We start from the raw sequence: 20,407 nt of genomic DNA on the forward strand, positions 1-20,407 counted from the left end.
ATAGTTTGGTGGATAAAGCAGATAATGTACTTGATGATTACACATAAATCTTTTAGTTGGAGAAATTGTAGGGCGGGAGAGGCTGCATATCTGTACATAGCTAGCTAACTGAGGTGCCATGTTACAGGTGCCATTAGCTAACTGATGCTATGTTAGAGGTGCCATTAGCTAACTGATGCTATGTTAGAGGTGCCATTGGCTAACTGATGCTATGTTAGAGGTGCCATTAGTTAATTGATGCTATGTTAGAGGTGCCATTAGCAAACTGATGCTATGTTAGAGGTGCCATTAACTAACTGCTTTGTCCACTTATGAACTGACAGGCATCATGGGATGCTCCAAATTACTCAACATTTTATCATTAAAATAACACTGATCATTAACATCTTTAAGACAATATAGCTTTAAAAAAACAAAACATTATTATGTCAGCCACAGTCAGTTTCTTTTTGTGAAGCTCTTACTGCAGTTTTCTCCCAGTCTTAGTCGTCTCCAGCTAGATGACTAATTCAGGAAGGCGGGGGTGGGAGCCTCAGGGGATTGAACCGGCGATCAACCCAAGTCACGGCGAGCGCTTAGACCACACGGAGCCCCGATAGCAGCCACTTTGGTGGCAAAATGAAAGTCTAAACTGAGCTTCTCTTTAGTTTCCACAGTGAACCATTGGTCCTCAAAAGTGCAGAAAACATAGCTGACGGTATTTGTGTTTCTGCAAAAATAAGTGCTCATAGGTATGTATATCCCATGAGACTAGGTAGGTCAGACCAGGTAGGTGAGGCCAGGTAGGTGAAGCCAGGTGGGAAAATCCTCTGCCCTATGTACAAAGTATTCTATCACCTCTCCTTGTAACAGAATTTATTTACACATTATTTTTCCATTGATTTAGCATAAACAGCCTTTTATTCAGTAGTAATTATTAAGCTGTAAGGGGAGAAACTCCCTCCACAGGGGTCTGAGAAGCCATCTGCTCAGAGTTAAGACAACACCCAGAAGGGTTTATTAGAGTCTCCCCCTCTTCTCTCTCTTTCTCTCTTTCTCTCTCTCTCTCTCTCTCTCTCTCTCTCCTCTCTCACTTCCTCTGTATTCTGTAGTGTTCTGCTGACCTTCACAAACTTCCTCCAGATGCTGCTTCACTTCTGCAGCTGCTGACTGTGTGAAAGCGCTATAGTCTTCCAGCCCACTGCTGGTTCATTCATTACCACAGATGGGAGGACCGGCCTAAACACTCAGACAGCGGCATTGTTATTTCAGTGACCAGACTCGTGGAGACTTTGATTTGAATCCTCAAAAATGTAGGCTGTGTAAAGAAGTATTGTAGTGCAGTGTAGTGCAGCAGTGTGGAACAGTGTAGAGCAGCAGTGTGGAATAGTGTAGGAGTGTAGAGAATCAGTGTAGAACAGTATAGATGTGTAGCGCAGCAGTATGTAACAGTGTAGAAGTGTAGAGCAGCAGTGTAGAACCATGTAGGATTGTAGAGCAGCAGTGTAGAACAGTGTAGAGCAGCAGTATGTAACAATGTAGGAGTGTAGAGCAGCAGTGTAGAACAGTGTAGAGCAGCAGTGTGGAACAGTGTAGAAGTGTTGAGCAGCAATGTAGAACAGTGTAGAAATGTAAAGCAGCAGTGTAGAACAGAAGAGTAGAACAGTGTGGGAGTGTAGAGCAGCAATGTGGAACAATGTAGGTCAGCAGTGTGGAACAGTGTAGAGCAGCAATGTGGAACAGTGTAGAAGTGTTGAGCAGAAGTGTAGAGCAGCAGTGTAGAGCAGCAGAGTAGAACAGTATGGGAGTGTAGAGCAGCAGTGTAGAACAGTGTAGATCAGCAGTGTGGAACAGTGTAGAGCAGCAATGTGGAACAGTGTAGAAGAGTAGAGCAGCAGTGTAGAACAGTGTAGGAGTGTAGAACAGCAGTGTGAAACAGTGTAGGGTAGCAGTGTAGAACAATGTAGAAGTGTAGAGCAGCTTCACTGTATAGTAATTTTGTTCTGTGCTGGTTTTAATTCATGTAGAATGGCATTGCCATAATAAACCTTCTTCTTAATGCAATTCTCTCTCTGTTTCTCTCTGTGTTTGTCTCTTTATTTCTCTGACTCTCTCTCTCTTTTTCTCTCTCTCTCATCCCCCTCTCTCTCTGTCTCTGTATCTGTCTTTCTCTCCTGTGCAGGTATGCATGCTGGATCAGGTAAGAGTCAGCCTCACTGCCTGGACCCCAGTCGTACCTGCAACCCATGTCTGGATGCCACTAAGGCCTGCAATCTGAATGACAACTGCAAGAGGCAGCGCTCCAATTACATTACCACGTGCACACGGAGCCAAGCCCAGGTCCAGCAGAGCTCCCAGCTACTGGAGAGCTGCAGCCGAAAACGCTGCCACAAGGCCCTGCGACAGTTCCTGGAACGCGTGGAGTCCCAGTACACCTACGGCCTGCTGTTCTGCTCCTGCAGGGACCAGGCCTGTGCCGAGCGGAGAAGGCAGACCATTGTACCGCGCTGCGCCTATGAGGACAAGGTGAAACCCAACTGCTTACAACTTCGCCAAATCTGCCGTCAGGACCCCCTTTGCAGGTAAACACAGACGGACAGACAGACAGGACCCCTTAGTCAGGTAAACACAGAGAGAGACAGACAGACAGGACCCCCTTGGCAGGTAAACACAAAGACAGACAGACAGACAGGACCCCCTAGTCAGGTAAACACAGAGAGAGTCAGACAGAACTCAGTGTACATGTAAACATACAAATGAACATACACACAGAGATGGAGAGAAAGAAATAATGTAACAGACATACAGCAATAAGGCTGGGATGTGTATGTGTGTGCTACATGTATGACAGACAGATGAGTGTAAAAGTGTGTGTGTGTGTGTGTGTGTGTGTGTGTGTGTGGGTGGGTGTGATTGAGTGCATGTGAATGAGAGAGATAGTTGAGTGTAAATGTTTCTGTAAGTAAGACCTCCTCCACCTGTCGGCACTGCGGTGCTCATGAGTCTGGCCAGGCGAGTAATTGGTGAGTGTGTGAGGAGTCTTGCATTAGTAGCAGCAGAGACTGGCTGCTTAACAGGACAGAACAGTGTTCAATGAGGCTGAACTGTACATTAGTGCATCACTTTCACTGGCCTGCACTGTGATTTACCTGCCACCCAGGTTGTTAAAGCCTGCATGCCTTCCTGTGAATAGGTGCTTCATGTGCAGCTGTGTTAGCAGCAGCTAATGAATCAGGCCTGGGAAGAAAGAGCAGCTTTGCCATCACTACATCTCAGCCTGCAGGACTTCCATGGTTTGTGCTGACGTCTTCCTTTTGTTGTAGTGCAGGTATGTAAATGAGGTTCCTCTGGACAACTTCAGACTGATGTCCATAGGAAGGAGGGACCTCATATGTCCATCACTCTTGCCTTTTACTACAACAGAATACTAATGGATTATTACTGATAGATACAGTGGTGTGGAGGGGTCTTTATGTGGTCGGGATTATTACTGATAAATACAGTGGTGTAGAGGGGTCTTTATGGGGTGGGGATTATTACTGATAGATACAGTGGTGTGGAGGGGTCTTTATGTGGTCGGGATTATTACTGATAAATACAGTGGTGTAGAGGGGTCTTTATGGGGTGGGGATTATTACTGATGGATACAGTGGTGTAGAGAGGTCTTTATGGGGTGGGGATTATTACTGATGGATACAGTGGTGTAGAGGGGTCTTTATGGGGTGGGGATTATTACTGATGGATACAGTGTTGTAGAGGGGTCTTTATGGGGTGGGGATTATTACTGATGGATACAGTGGTGTAGAGGGGTCTTTATGGGGTGGGGATTATTACTGATGGATACAGTGGTGTAGAGGGGTCTTTATGGGATGGGGATTATTACTGATAGATACAGTGGTGCATAGTGTAATCTAACCCTAGTTTAGATTGCAAGCAGTGAATTAGGATTCTGTGACACATGCAGGCAGTTCTGGCTCTGAGTGTCACTGTCTGCATAAGGATCTGTCTGTTTAACACTGATATGATACTTGTTGCCTTTATGAGGAGAAATAATCTAATTAAACCAGCATGGAGTGCAAACACAAGATAAGAAAATCATTTAGGCATTTATGAAAGAAAGATTGTACTTGGATTTGGTCAAAGCAACAAAGCATTTAACGAGGGTGACAAGTCAGGGGGCGCTGGCCAGCTACTGGGGCGGTTTAATCAGAGGAGATAAGAGAACACTTTAATGCATTAATGCAGGATTTACGTTCCTTTTAAGGCCAGTGGCAAATACATTTGATTTGGATTTCTGTTATTTCGAAAGCGTCTAATATTTGATTTTGATATGATACACTATTCTCTATGAACCTCATTTTCAGTATTGTGTATACAAGTGTATGTGTGGTGGAAAAGACAGAGAAACAGAAAGGTATTGTTATTGTGATTATTTTTCTTGAGTAAATTGTTCTGCAGTGTAAAACATTTCTTCACTATGCTCTGACATATGTGTACTTACATTATTATCATGCGATTATCATGCCAATAATGGACTGATACTAATTGACAAAAACAGAGAGAGTGTCATGAGACAGAAATTTCTGTATTGTCCTGATGGTCTCAGTGACGAGAGGGTTAGGAATGGTGTGTGTGTGTGTGTGTGTGCATATTTTGTGTGTGTGTGTGTGTGTGTGTGTGTGTGTGTGTGTGTGTGTTTGTGGCTACGCATGTATAGTCAAATTTTTCACTCTAGTGTTAGGGTAGGGGGTGACCCATGACCCCAAGGTTGGGGCAAGAGGTTACCCATGACCCTAGTGTTGGGGTGGGAGATTGGGAGACACTGGGGAGATTATTGGATTTACACCGGGGAGATTACTGGACACTGGGGAGATTATAACTATTCAGTGTTAGCACTGCTGTCATGAACTGTGAACTAATGGTTATATAATTTGGCCAAATGTTTGTTCAAACAATTTAATAATCTGATATTTATTCAGTGCAATACATTTCTGAGCTTGCATCTTTTTTGACCAGTAAAATATTGTATAAGCAGACATAAAAAAACTAGATATTTCATATATAATTATCTACATCCATTTTAAATTTAATTATTAAGCTCTGGAAGAATTCATCTGTCACATAATTATCTATTGCAAAGCAAAGTCCGTGTGCAGTTATCATTAGTGTAACATTTTAATATTACAAAAACAAAGCAGTTGTAAAGATTTATGAACATACTGAACAAACAACAGCTGTGGGAGTGACTTCTCAGCAGCTGCAATATATCTTTTCCAGGATTATATATATATATATATATATATATATATATAATAATTATTATTATTATTATTATTATTATTATTACTACTATTATTGTTGTTTGTTGTTGTTCTTATTTGTTTTATTTTTTTTATGTGATACAGAAAGTTCACAAACACCTAGCAACTTACTCTGCCCTCGTGTCATGGAATTTGAAATGGATAATAAATTCCAGATGTCATGGTCTGGTCTGTCTTTTGAGATTATCTCTACATTGATCATATCAGTGAACCAGCCCTGTGAGACCCCAGCGCAGTGATTATGATGGCTGACCTCATCCAGTTTGTTATTACTGCAGTGATTGGAAAAAACTCAGCCCTGTCACTCTCGGTTCAGAGCTCTCTGCTTCATACAGAGGGTATTTTGCTTTTGAAAAATGTCCCTTGCAGGCCAACCAGATCAACCAGTTCTTTATTGTTAGTTTTAGGGGTTGTGTGACCATCAACAGAAGCCTTATGACATTAAAAAGTTGTGTAAGCTGAAGCTTGTGTCTAACACCAACCATAACCATCACCTCCAATGTGCAATGGTACTTCACTTTGGTCTGCAAGTTCTACATGTTATATCCTTAAAAATGAAAGAAATACAGAAACAAAGGAAGAAAGGATCCAGTTTATAGTCACAAATCTATTTGAGTGACGCACATTGTCCACAAGCACCCATGTGCTAGGTACAGATTATTTTCCAAAGCTAAATGACTGTGTGCCATGCTGTAATCTTCTAATGCCAAATAAGATTGAGTTCATTAAATAGCAGTCTACATAAAAACCAAAAGTAGGCTAAATGTCTCAGTGTGAATCTTTGATTCTTTGTGCTGAGCTGATCTACCTGTGGCCCTTATGATGTTGCTGACTGCAGCCCTGGCTGACCTGTAGTAAACCTCCTTCTTCAGGGACTGATGGATGTAAGATGTCAGAAAATGACCTCATGCACCTGTTGATCAAAAGCCTGCCAGCATGACAACACCCACACCATGACACCTCCACGCCAGTGTTAATGCTGTGTTCACCATGCCACTACCACGCCAGTGTTAATGCTGTGTTCACCATGTCACTACCACGCCAGTGTTAATGCTGTGTTCACTATGCCACTACCATGCCAGTGTTAATGCTGTGTTCACCATGTCACTACCACGCCAGTGTTAATGCTGTGTTCACTATGCCACTACCACGCCATTGTTAATGCTGTGGTAAGAATAGCAGAACATGATTCTTACTAATTAATGGCTAACAGAGTAGAAGTCAGATAAGGTCAGTTACAGTCTCTTGGCATGCACACTTGTGTCTGTAAGGTGTTACTAATTATGTTGCTATGACAGGTGTTACTAATTACATGGCTGGTGAGAGGTGTTACTAATTTCGTGGCTGTGACAGGTGTTACTAATTACATGGCAGGTAAGCATACACCTATGAGGTTCATAAATTTATTGTCTTTTTATTTATTTTTCTGAGGAAGATGGGAGTGTTGTAGTCTAGAACTGAGTATAGACTCAGTATACTCTGAACTCTCTATTTTGGTATTTTGGATCCATGCACTGCTCAGTGTGAGATGAAGTTAAACTCAGGTGTGATGAGATTAAAATAATCTCAGGTTTGGTGAGGTGAAGATAATCTCAGGTACAGTGAGGTGAAGATAATCTCAGGTATGGTGAGATGAAGCTAAACTCACGTGTTGTGAGATTAATATAATCTCAGGTATGGTGAGGTGAAGATAATATCAGGTATAGTGAGATGAAGATAAACTCAGGTGTGGTGAGATTAAAATAATCTCAGGTATAGTGAGGTGAAGATAATCTCAGGTATGGTGAGGTGAACATAAACTCAGGTTTGGTGAGGTGAAGGTAATCTCAGGTGTGGTGAGGTGAAGATAATCTGAGGTATGGTGATATTAAGATAATCTCAGGTATGGTGATGTGAAGATAAAGGTTATTTCCTGGCAGGGTTGCCATCAGGCTGCAGCTGTTATAGCACATGTGGACATACCACACCAGCGTCTGATCTAGGATCAGCTTTTTATGTATGTATGAGAAACTATTACCAAACGAGCATCTGGTCTGGGATCAGATATCCATGTATGTATCAGGAACTATTACCACACCAGCATCTAATGAGGTTTCTCATCTGTGTGTGATGAGATGACCAAAGGTGAGAAGTGACCCAAATAAACATCCCTGAATTAGCCAGCAGGAAATTTTATCCCGCAGTGACATTTTTATTACACAGCGGAGATCTCAGTGCTAGCTTCAGTGAGTACTGGAGAAGGATTTTTCTTTACAAAGACAGAGCATTGTCAGTGCATATATGGGAGAGGACAGAATGTGCATGCGTTTGTTGTTATTACTATAGAGGACCTGCATATTGTCACAAACTTGCATAGTGTAACAGCAAAGAGAACTGAGCAGCCCACGAAGAGCATAAAATACAGAACTGAAATCATGGCTTTAGGATTGTTTACATGGCTGAGTGCAGGAATTTTCAGATGCACTGATCTAAAGTTTTATCTCTGTTATATGTCTAAATCAATGAGGTCTACATTGTAGAGATTTGACTTGGGGAGTTAGGTAGGCTCATGCTAGGTTATAACAGAAGAGTACATTAGAGCAGTATAATCTTAGAGGAATATAATCTTAGAGTGGTATAATCTTAGAGGAATATAATTTTAGAAGAATATATCCATAGAGGAGAATAACCTTAGAGGTACATTTAGGGTTATGGTCATAACCCAGTTAACGTGTTTTCTAACTACGAATATATGTGCCGTTTGGAGTGAGAGAACTGAAGAGGGCACATTTTAGAACAGGGCACATTTTAGAACAATACCTGATATTAAGTGGTAATGAATTCCATTTTGCCAGAGTATTGTTATTAAAAGGAGGATATAATGAAATATTAGTCCAGTAATCAAGGTGAAAAGCATTCAGAACATTGTGTGTGTTTGGTGAGCAGATCTGCACTTAAGAAACACACCACCCAGGCCGTACCGTACCATGTGTTCTGACATATGCCACACCACCCAGGCCGTACCATGTGTTCTGACACAGGCCATACCACCCAGGTCGTACCATGCGTTCTGACACAGGCCACACCACCCAGGTCGTACCGTACCATGTGTTCTGACATATGCTACACCACCCAGGTCGTACCATGCGTTCTGACACAGGCCACACCACCCAGGTCGTACCATGTGTTCTGACACAGGTCACACCATCCAGGTCGTACCATGTGTTCTGAGGCCTACCAGGAAATTACTGATGGATGCGCCTTGTACTCCAGAAGGAAACACTGTCTGGATGCTAAAGGACAGAAAAGCAGTTGTAGTAGTGCTGTTTCATCATGACTCTGTCTCCCAAAAAAAACAGACAGAAAGGCCAGAGATTCTCCAGCTAACTGCTATGTCTGTGTTACAGTATGTGTTACTTAGGGATGTTAACTGGGTTACATCTCTATTTCTGCTTTTCCAGAAAGAAAAGAAAGTCAAGTTTATTTATTGACATGCTTTATAGAACAAATTTGAAACTGACTGACAAAAAATATTCAAGTTAGAACAGTCAGAGATACTTAGATTTCATGACAGTGGCAGTCAGCCTTTGGTAAACCTGATGTACTCACACATATAAACCCTGGTCTTAAAACCATTATGTATGAAGTCATTTAATTTAATTAGCTTAGTTTCTCAAATAACATGCATTTTGCCCCTCACACACACACACACACATGCGCGCATCTTCCCCAGCTCCTGTGGCAGGGTTAGGGTTAACTGCTCTCATGGCAAGGTTAGGGTTAATTGCACTCCTGGCAAGCTTTGGGTTATCTGCACTCTTGGCAGAGTTAGGGTTAACTGCACTCTTGGCAGAGTTAGGGTTAACTGCACTCTTGGCAGAGTTAGGGTTAACTGCATTCCTGGCAGAGTTAGGGTTAACTGCACTCTTGGCAGAGTTAGGGTTAACTGCATTCCTGGCAGAGTTAGGGTTAACTGCATTCCTGGCAGAGTTAGGGTTAACTGCATTCCTGGTAGGAGGGACTCTTTTGGAGAGGTGCCTTTCCCTCCTTTGCAGCTGTGTGCTTGCAGCCTGCAGGGTTTTTAGCAGAAAGACTTTGCTGATATACAAAGTAAGATGTGCAAAGAGTAGAAGAGACTTCACTGGTTGAAAAGCAAAACCGCACAAATCTAAAACTACAGTTAGGAAAATAACCCACAGAAAAGCACTGCCGTGTCAGGTAGAGATGCTGTCTGTCCTGTTTGTCTTGTATCTGTCCCTGAGGCCCTGTGATCAAAGGGCAAACTGGTCATATATGTTTCATTCCAGCCATGTTCCTGGCTGTGTAATGGAGAGCCATTAATATCCCATTATGGCCTGAGAGAATTGGACAGCCACTCCAAACTGCACATGCTGGCCAAATGATAGTATTTTAAGCATCAGATTTTTTTAATTTTTTTTTTTAGAAAACGAAGGAACTCTCAGTGGTGCCCACTGTGGGGTCTTTTGAGAACAGCTAGCTGGTGGGAGGCCGACAGGCTGTAATTTGAGCCGTGAGCAGTCCGTTCAGGTATAATGGCAGTGTCCTGGGGAGACAAAAATGTGCTTTATCTCCAGCCCAGTGAACTTCCAACCCAAACACTCACTGACCTTCCCGCAACTCCAGGTGAATAGTAATTACAGCAGTTCCAATGTCCTTGGCAGAAAAGAGTCTTTTTCTGTTTTTCTCTTTTTCCATCTTTCTCTCTGAACATGAAAATGCAAATATTGGATGTGGACCGTTCTGTACTCATAATGTACCCACAAAGTGAAAAAACAGATCTCATATGCAGGCCGGAACAATTTAAAACAAAAATCGACCTGCCCAACTGTTGTATTGTTCACGCATGAATGTTGTCTGAGGTGCATGAGGAAAACAATGAAAGGACCTCAGCAGGCCATTCAAAGCAATCAGCTGCACGATAAAGCCAACGGAGAACTCAGCACCTCATACTCAGAATTACGTGAGGGCACCTACACAAATAAGACAGTTCTGCCTCATTACCTGAGGCACTGAGGTGATTAGAGTTCAGACACACTGCATGCTTCTCACCACACACTGCTGGACACATGAGAGGAGATATGTTACCTCTGCTCCTGTCTGCAAGACCAGAAAACACAAACTCACACTGATTAGGTTTCCGACAACTAGAAACTGCTGTAATCATGTCAGCAGTGCCTTACAGGAAAGGCAGGGTGTCCCATCACAGGAGGTGTGGCCTCAGCATAACAAGAGATGAATGAGGTGAGCTCAATAATGTCATTGAGCGCCAGACTAGCAAAGGTAGTAGTATTAGCAGGGATAGCAGCAACAGCGGTGATAGTAGTGTTAGCACACAGCAGTGATAGTAGTGATAGTAGTGTTAGCGGTGATAGTAGTGTTAGCAGTGATAGTAGTGTTAGCAGTGATAACAGTGTTAGCGGTGATAGTAGTGTTAGCAGTGATAGTAGTGTTAGCGGTGATAGTAGTGTTAGCAGTGATAGTAGTGTTAGCAGTGATAACAGTGTTAGCGGTGATAGTAGTGTTAGCGGTGATAGTAGTGTTAGCGGTGATAGCAGTGTTAGCGGTGATAGTAGTGTTAGCGGTGATAGCAGTGTTAGCAGTGATAGTAGTGTTAGCAGTGATAGCAGTGTTAGCGGTGATAGTAGTGTTAGCAGTGATAGTAGTGTTAGCGGTGATAGTAGTGTTAGCAGTGATAGCAGTGTTAGCGGTGATAGTAGTGTTAGCGGTGATAGTAGTGTTAGCGGTGATAGTAGTGTTAGCCGTGATTAGTAGTGTTAGCAGTGATAGCGGTCATAACAGTGATAGCAGTGATAACAGTGTTAGCGGTGATAACAGTGACAGCCTGACTCCTTGTCTTGCCCTATTAGCAGGAGTAGGTTAGGGTTAGGGTTAGGGTTAAACAGGAGTGAAGCTTAATCAGGGAAATGGCCATTTTAAAAAATGACAGTATGTAACAATTTGTTTGAGTTGAAGTCTACAAATAAATATCTGCAAATAAATAAATGTGTCTGATTGAATTTACCAAGATCCTGTTTCCTGACAATATTGAAGAGTGAAAATAGAGACTAATAAAAAGTAATAAAGCATAATAAAGACTAATAAAGTGTACTAAATCATAATAAAGATTAATAGATCAAAATCAAAAGCAATAAGGAAGAATAAAACATAGTAAAGTGTAATACATAGTAATAAAGTGTAGTATAGAATAATAAAACTTGGGAAGTATAGGATGCAATAGATCTTTGTTTCATGGAGAATATCAGATAGTAAAAAGACTGATCCAGAAGAAAGTCCAAAATAAAAAAAAAAACACCGGAATCAACCAGAGCAATACAGGGCAAACCAGCAATGAAATCATGGCTCAGTGTTGAAATGACTAATCTTTCATTCTAAAACATTATTCTTTTTGATTGTTAGAGAAACAGATCAAAGCTATGCTGCTTTACCACTTCACAATGATCTCAGGGTGCTTGTGTTAATCTCAGGCCAGGACAGGAGTTAAGGAGTTTTCCTATGTGTGCTAACAACCAGGGAAGGACACTCAGACCAGTCACACATAATCCAGGCTACTCGGTCTACCTAATCCCAAAAGTAACTTGCCCCAGTCAGCACCCAGCCAAGGCAACTCCCACACACAATACAATCACATTCCCTGATCATGGCACACATCACAATTACCTTCTCATTCCCAAGTATCAGAGTACTGATCTCTAATCAGTCACACCTTCCCCTTATTCACTCATCTTATTTCACCCTCCAGGTCGCTGTGCTCAGCGTTTCGCATTATCCTTCTTCAGATGCTAAAGCCTCATCACGTCTCCAGCCATGCTGGTCGTAGCCTGTGTCATATTTTCTGAATTTGGTTTCTTTGTTGTCTGGTTTATTTTAATAATCACCATCCTGTTACCATAATAAACCATCCTGATACCATAATAAACCATCTTCCTACCATAATAAACCACCCTCCTCCCATAATAAACCATCCTGCTACCATAATAAAAAAATGTAATAAAAAACAAATTTTATTTATATAGCACTTTTTACAACAGATGTTATGACAAAGCATCTTTACACGTGTCCAAGTCCAGGTACCCAGTGAGCAAGCCAAAGGCGACAGTGGCAAGGAAAAAGTCCCTAGAGCAGGAGGAAGAAACCTTGAGAGGAACCAAGACTCAAAGGGGGGGCCCCCTTTGAGAGAGACTAGATTAGGCATGTGGGTGTGTAAATTTGGGAACTATAATGTGCAGTGATTGACTCTGGCAGATCTAGTTATGGAAGCACAGCTAAAAGGAAAGAGCCAGAAGGAACCACAGGCATGATATATGTGCTCTGGTTTGGCTGAGACATATAGCTGAGTATCATCAGTGTAGCAGAGGAAACTAGCAAAGTGTTTATGTATATATATATATATATATATATCACCTAGAGGTAGCATATATAAAGAAAAAAGCAAAGGCCCTAGAACAGATCCTTGTGGAACACCATAGCTAACTTTGGTGTTTGCTGAGAAGTCTCCATTTATATTAACAAACTGGTAGTGACCAGCTAGGTAAGATTTAAACCAGTAGAGGGCAATTCCCCTAATCCCAAAAACATTTTTGAGTCTATCTAGTGAAATGTTGTGCTCTGTAGTGTGAAATGCTACACTCAGATCAATCAATATAAACAAAGAGACATAACCCTGGTCAGAAGCCAATGACAGGTTATTAACTACTTTAATCAGTGCTGTCTCTGTATTATGATGAGGCATAAACTCTGACTGAAAGACTTCATGTATCTGGTTCTGGTTCAGGTATGATCTTAGCTTCTGAGCTACAGCTTTTTCTAGGATCTTGGAAATAAATGGAAGGTTTGAGATCGGCCTGTATTTTAACAGCTGACATCGGTTGAGGTTAGATTTTTTGATATGTGGTGTGATTGCTGCTAATTTGAATGATTTAGGAATGTAGGAATGTTCAAGGAGGGGTTTATTACATTTAGTAAAGGTTCAATTACTTCAGGTAGGATTTCCTTAAGAAAGTGTGTGGGCAGTGAATCTAGTAAGCAAGTGGAGAATTTTGAGTGTGATATCAGAGATGTAAGTTCTGGCTGTTGGATAGGTGTGAAGGATTCTAGAGTAATTTTTGGCTTGGTTTTTCTGATCCCTAAGTAGCTGCCCTATGCCATGTTAATGCTCTTAATGCTCTTATTTCTAATGTGCTTAATTTTCTCACTGAAGAAATTCATGAACTCATTACTACTATGTGATGTTGTAATCTGAGCATTGGTGTCATTTTTATTCCTAGTTAGGTGTGCAATTGTACTATAAAGTATCTATTATTAGATACTTTTGTTAATTTCTATTAGGGTGCTTTTCTATGCTTGAGAAGGCTCTCCTTCCATGCAAGCTGGAAAACTGCAAGTTTAGTGTGGCACCTTTTACATTCTATTTTTTGAGTGTTTTGTTTTAAATTGTGAACGTGACATAACAAGGTACTAATTTTTTTGTCCCTATTTTTTTTATTTTTAAGTGGAGCAACATTGAGTGTGCATGGAATACTGATTCTAAGAGTTCAGTTATTTGATCAAGTTTGAGGGTATCCCAGTTGCAATTGATAAGTCTGGTAGATTCACAATCTAGGTGCAGTGGCTGACATGATCGGGTGTCTGGTATGGTAGAGAGGTGAGGTTACTATATTGTGGCTCATATGTAGTTAAATTAAGTGAGGGAATGGTCTGAGATGGCATCCGACTAGGGTAGAATAACTACGTTCTCTATTTCTACACCTTATGTCTACACCATATGTACTAAGTCAAGTGTATGTCCACCAGAGTGTGTGGATTCTCTTATACATTGGGTGAAACCAAATGATTCTAATATAGAACTAAAGGCCAATCTCAGAGGGTCTTGGGCACTATCAAAGTGAATATTGATATCACCAACAATAATGGCTCTTTCTACTGGAGTGACTGGATTAGAAAGGAAATCTGCAAGATCGTTAATAAATTCTGAGTAGGGTCCTGGTGGCCTGTAGATGCCAATTAGTGGAAGAGGCTTCTTATCGCTGGCTACATCATTTATGCTAGTTAAAATAATTTTAAAGGACTCGAAACCATAACCAGCTTTCTGGTTTATGTCTAATGTGTAAAAAAAATAAATAACTGTAATACTGCCACCACGGCCAGTTAGACGAGGGCAGTGTACATAGCTGTAGCCAGATGGACATGCTTCATTTAAAGCTATGTACTCATTTGGCTTGGTCCAGGTTTCTGTTAGGGAAAATACATTAAATCTATGATCTGTTAGGATTTCATTTATCATGAGCACTTTAGATGTTAGGGATCTAACATTTAGTAAACCCAGCATTAACCCAGAATAACTAAACATGTTGCACTTAGCACACTGAAAGAGAGCGGAAGCCATGATAGAAAGTTAAATGTTAATGTTACATATGTTTTTGGTAATCCTTTGAATGTAGTTTGTGACAATAAAGTAGTTTTCGATGACTGATGGAAATTACCGGTTTCCAGGTAGAATGTAGTTAAGTCCAAGGAAAAAATCGATAAATATCTAGAGAGCAGTATGGGTTAGTACTCCAAACCATCCTGCTACATCACTTGCTCCTCTGCCAGAATATCACAAAAAATGTTTGTGACAGTTGACCTCTCGTTAGAAACATTGTCATCATCATGATCATCATCATCATTATCCATATTAATGTGAAAGTGTTGGACTGGTGTTGTGAGTGGAGAGCTGACACTGCCTAACCCTAACCCTAACCCTAACATAGCCCTAACCCTAAATCTAATCGTAACACTCTGTGTAAACCTAACCATAACCCTAACTCTAAACCTAATCCTAACGCTAACCCTAACCTTAACCCTAATCCTCACCTAACCCTAAATCTAACCCTAACACTCTGCCTAACCCTAACCATAACCCTAACTCTAACCCTAATCCTAACCCTAACCATAACCCTAACTCTAACCCTAATCCTAACTCTACCCTAACTCTAACCCTAACCCTAACTTTAACCTAACCCTAACTCTAACCCTAACCCTAACTCTACCTTAACCCTAATGCTAAATTAACTCTAACCCTAACCCTACCCCTTCCCTAACCCTAATTCTAACCCAAGTCTAATCCACATCCTAACCCTACCCTAACTCTAACCCTAATCCTAACTCTACCCGAACCCTAACGCTAATCCTAATCCTCATCCTAACCCTAATCCTAACTCTACCCTAACCTTAACTCTAAACTAACCCTAACTCTAACTCTAATTCTAACCCTAACTCTAACCCTAACCCTAAACTAATCCTAACCATAACCCTAAACTAACCCTAACTTTAACTCTAACTCTAACCTAACCATAACCCTAATTCTAACCTAACCCTAACTCTAACCTAACCCTAATCCTCATCCTCATCCTAACCCTAACAGTAAACCTTAAACAGTCACTTTTTAATGACATGATCAACATTTGCAGGATCATTCTCGAACCTTTGAAACTTAAAACATACAACCATCAGTGTTATGCTGACCACCTGCAAAATTAGAATGTGAAAATGTGTGTGTGTGTGTGTGTGTGTGTGCGTGCGTGTCTGTGTGTGTGTAGATGACACAGAAAGTTTGACTTTGTGATTTCTATTCTGCAGACACCATTGATGTATCTATTGCTAAAGATGAGCAGGCAGAGACAGAATGATAGACCGAGAAAAAGAGAAAGATAGTGTGTGAAAAGAGAGAGAGAGAATAAATGAGAGCATGAGAAAGAGGGAAACAGCAACAAAACAGAGATGAAGATGGTGAAGGAGAGAGGGAGCGAGAGAGGTAGAAGGAAATAGATGTAAAAAGAGGAAAGAGAAAGTAGAATGAGGATTAATTGTTGTTAAGAAAAGCCAGTGGTCTGTAAAGACATGTTACATGTATGTACTCCTGTCTGTTCATAGTGGATTATCAAGCTTGCCTCTTGTCACACACACACACACATACACCCAAATGATACCCCACTCCTCACCCTACAGCAGACTAACGGTGGTATATTTTCTTGGTAGAAGAAAATGTGTTGACATATTAATGTGTTTTTACGACAAGGTCCAGACTGGCTGACTTCCACACAAACTGCCAGATGACCCAGGACTCCATCAGCACTTGCCCAAAGGATGACTATCAGTCCTGCCTCACTGCCTACACCGGCCTGATTGGTGAGAAGGAGGATGAAAGAAGCATTCCCTTTGTGTTATCCCCTGAACACATATCTATACTCCTCATATGAACAGACTAGATTATTATTGATTATCTGTAGACTGTAGTCCAGAGAAAATGCACAACTCAGCAACGTTTTCCTGCCATTTTTTTTTTCAGCAAAACCCAGCCTAGACATTAGAGAGAATAGATCCTTTACCATAACCCTAGATCTTTTACCCTAACTCAAACTCTATACCCTTTACCCTAACCCTAAACCTATATCCTTTACTCTAACCCTAACCCTCGATCTTTTACCATAACCCTAGACCCTTTGCCTTAGCCCTAGATCCTTTACCCTAACCCTATATACTTTACCCTAACCCTAACTCCAGATCTTTTACCCTAACCCTATATCCTTTACCCTAACCCTAACCCTAGATCTTTTACCCTTACCCTAGATCCTTTACCCTAACCCTAACCCTAGATCCTTTACCCTAACCCTATATACTTTACCCTAACCCTAACTCCAGATCTTTTACCCTAACCCTATATCCTTTACCCTAACCCTAACCCTAGATCTTTTACCCTTACCCTAGATCCTTTACCCTAACCCTAACCCTAGATCTTTTACCCTAACCCTAGATCTTTTCTCTCTTAATTCAAAAGGCACCGACATGACTCCTAATTATGAGAACTCCAATCACACCGACTTCACCGTCTCCCCGTGGTGCAGCTGTCGCAACAGTGGTAACCAAGAGGAGGAGTGTGAGAGGTTCCTATGGGACTTCAGGGACAACACATGCCTCCGTAAGTTTGCCACTGACCCAATGTCAGGAGGCCGCACACTGACCCTAACCCTAAACCCTGATCCTGACCCTAACCCTAACCCTAACCCTCATACTGAGAAACGCAACACGTCTAAGTACATTTAGCTGACACTTTTATCCAAAGCAACTTACAACTCTGACTGAACACAACTTGAGTAATTGAGGGTTAAGGGTTTTGTTCAGGTGCCCAACAGTGGCAACCTGGCAGTGGTGGGACTTGAACTGATTAATAGTCAAGTACCTTAACCTCTGAGCTACCACTGCACAAAAAAAGGGGGGCGGAAAAAGAAAATGAAAGTCAGTCAGAGAGGAGCAGAGAGGGTTTGGAAGAATGACAAAATTCCTGCTAGTGTTGTGCAGAGAAATGTAAGATGTAAGGCACAAACACTGGAGGTGAAACCAAGAATGTCTGAATCAGCATTAAAAGCTTTTTTGTCTTTATTTGGATTTACTAGTAGGGGAAACATTTTAATCTTTAAAATATTACAATATTCTATCAGTCATTAAAAGCATATAAAAAACTAATGGTGCATAAAGTATATAAATAAGAAAACAGTCAGTCAGTTCTAGAAATTCAAATGCAGAAAATTATATTACACTGTATTTTACTCTTATTATGTTTATGTCATGTAAGTCCTCTTTAAAAAGTTCTAAAAACATGAAGTTTTTTGTGTTTTTCCTCAGGAAATGCAATTCAAGCTTTTGGTTATGGGACTGATGTCACTACTGTGCCCAAAACCGAGTCTCCCGTTGCTGTACGCTCTGTGTACCCTGCAACAGACTCCAAGCTCAAGCCCACTGACAACCCAAACAGCACCAGACCAGGACATGAGGTGGGTGCCCACCTTCCCCCTGACAGTGCCAGTCTTATCTGACTGTGCCCAGTCTTAAATTTACATCTGCATCATTGCAAGCATTAGAATTGAATTATATATCTGTACTGTAAGGTGTAATTCAACAATGAGGCACAAGTGAAATAAAGATTAAATCGGCAATCAAAGAAACCTATACAGTTCAATGTGTACATAACTAATTGTAATTGATTTGAAATTGATTAGACATTTCAATGTGTAAGTAATTGATTGATCAGTTTATTATGTAAGTGATTGAACAGTTAGTGTGTAAGTAATTGGTGAACAGTTTAGTGTGTAAGTAATTGATTGGACAATTTAGATGTAACTAATTTCTTGAACAGTGTAGTATGTAAGTAATTGATTGGACAATTTATTGTGTAAGTAATTGATCGAACAGTTTATTATGTAAGTGATTGAACCGTTAGTGTGTAAGTAATTGGTGAACAGTTTTGTGTGTAAGTAATTGATTGAAAAGTTTAGTATGTAAGGGATTGATTAGACAGTTTAGTGTGTAAGTAATTGGACAGTTTCATGTGTAAGTAATTGATTGAACAGTTTAGTGTGTAAGTGATTGATTAGACAGTTTAGTGTGTAAGTAATTGGACAGTTTCTTGTGTAAGTAAATCACAAAAAAGATTAGTGTGAAAGTAATTGATTGGACAGTTTTGTGTGTAAGTAATTGGTGAACAGTTTAGTATGTAATAATTGATTGGACAGTTTAGTGTGTAAATCCCATAAATATGAATGTAAATGTAAGTAATTGATTTGACAGTTTAGTGTCTAAGTGATTGGACAGTGTAGTGTGTAAGTAATTGATTGGACAGTGTAATGTATAAGTGATTGATTGGACAGTTTAGTGTGTAAGTAATGGAAGGCAGATTCATGGAGTAAAAAACATTCTGGTGTTCATGTTTTCACTTAGTTTAATGAACTTTGACTACTGCACCTTTAATTAATGTGAAATATCACATGTATTTAAAACATAGGCACAGGCAATTCAGTGCACAATTTTAAAATAATGGTTACAATATTCTGAAGATTCAGTTCAAGTCTTTCTCATTGCTTTCTTAGTGGTAAAGGTAGAATCTAATTAAATCCTATTCATAGAACTAGAATTTAATTAGAAACACAAACAACATATTTACATGCCATACCAGTATTTGCCTACTGACACAGTGTATGTCATTAGCAATGATTGTATAATTTATTGACTAATCAATCTATGAATACAAAACAAGACCACTAGGAATCTCTAAAAGACACTGAATTAATTGGCATTTGTGCATTGTCATTGTATTTTACAAAACATAAACATGCTCACACACTTAGGCCTCCTGTAAACATCTCTCCTGCAGTGTAAATGTCTCTCCTGTAGTGTCAGTGGGCATATAATTAATGTCGGAAAGAGAAATGAGTAAAAATCGAGAACAGTGCGATGCAGCACAGCAATGAATGTGTGTGTATGTGTGCATTTGTGTGTGTGTGTGTGTGTGTGTCAGTCAATGTGTTCCATCACAATCCCTCAAGAGCAGTGTGTGTCAGCATGCATGTGTGTGTGTGTGTGTGTGTGTGTGTGTGTATGTGTGTGTGGTGTGTGTCAATGTTTTCCATCACAAACCCTCAAGAGCAGTGTGTGTCAGCATGTGTGTGTGTGCGTGCGTGTGTGTGTGTGTGTGTGTGTGTGAAGTGTGTGGCTACAGATGAAATGTCTAATTTGTAGCAGATATGGTAATGAGAGTACACAGGACAGAAGAACTATTCAAGCAGGAAGTTTATAATTAGAGCTTCAGCCTGGGGCAAGTCCAGCACAGCCGCTCTCATCTGGATGCTCCCACTATTCAAAAAGCCTGCCAGTCATGCATCACTACATCCCTGATTCTTCCAAAACTAAAACTCATATGTCTCTTCTGGTCCTGCTCAGATTTAAACAAAAAGCTTCCTTCTGGATCCTTTGAGAGAAAGTTTTAAGAATGTGAAGTTTCTACTAAATGTTTCTATCAACACCTTGTTTTTTTCTGAACAGCAGATCACAGTAAGGATTCAGGTTTGAGGTGGAGTTTTGCCCAGTAAAGACACATGGACTCCAGCATACAGTTCACTACTTTTAACTGTGGTCTGTTACAGCATTAATGAAGATCAAATCACAGTGAAACCTACCTTATGTTTTTCATTAGACAGTCAGTGACCTTTGAATGTCATCTGATGCAAGTGACTCATCCACAGAAGTCATGCAGACTTCCTCACAGGCAGTGTTGA

The 20,407-nt window shown here is 40.6% G+C and overlaps 1 protein-coding gene across 1 annotated transcript in view; it reads left to right on the top strand.

Annotated features, from left to right (window-relative positions):
- gfra2a (GDNF family receptor alpha 2a) overlaps positions 1-20,407 on the top strand; it is a 51,589-nt gene that overhangs the window by 24,948 nt on the left and 6,234 nt on the right. The window contains exons 4-7 of the mRNA XM_027022008.3: positions 2,162-2,561; positions 16,378-16,487; positions 17,137-17,277; positions 17,982-18,130. Of these exons, the coding sequence (XP_026877809.2) occupies positions 2,162-2,561; positions 16,378-16,487; positions 17,137-17,277; positions 17,982-18,130 (800 nt within the window). The remainder of the gene's footprint in view (positions 1-2,161; positions 2,562-16,377; positions 16,488-17,136; positions 17,278-17,981; positions 18,131-20,407) is intronic.

The sequence above is a fragment of the Electrophorus electricus genome, chromosome 20 (genome assembly GCF_041902795.1).
Source record: "Electrophorus electricus isolate QZ-2024a chromosome 20, ASM4190279v1, whole genome shotgun sequence".
NCBI lineage: Eukaryota > Metazoa > Chordata > Actinopteri > Gymnotiformes > Gymnotidae > Electrophorus > Electrophorus electricus.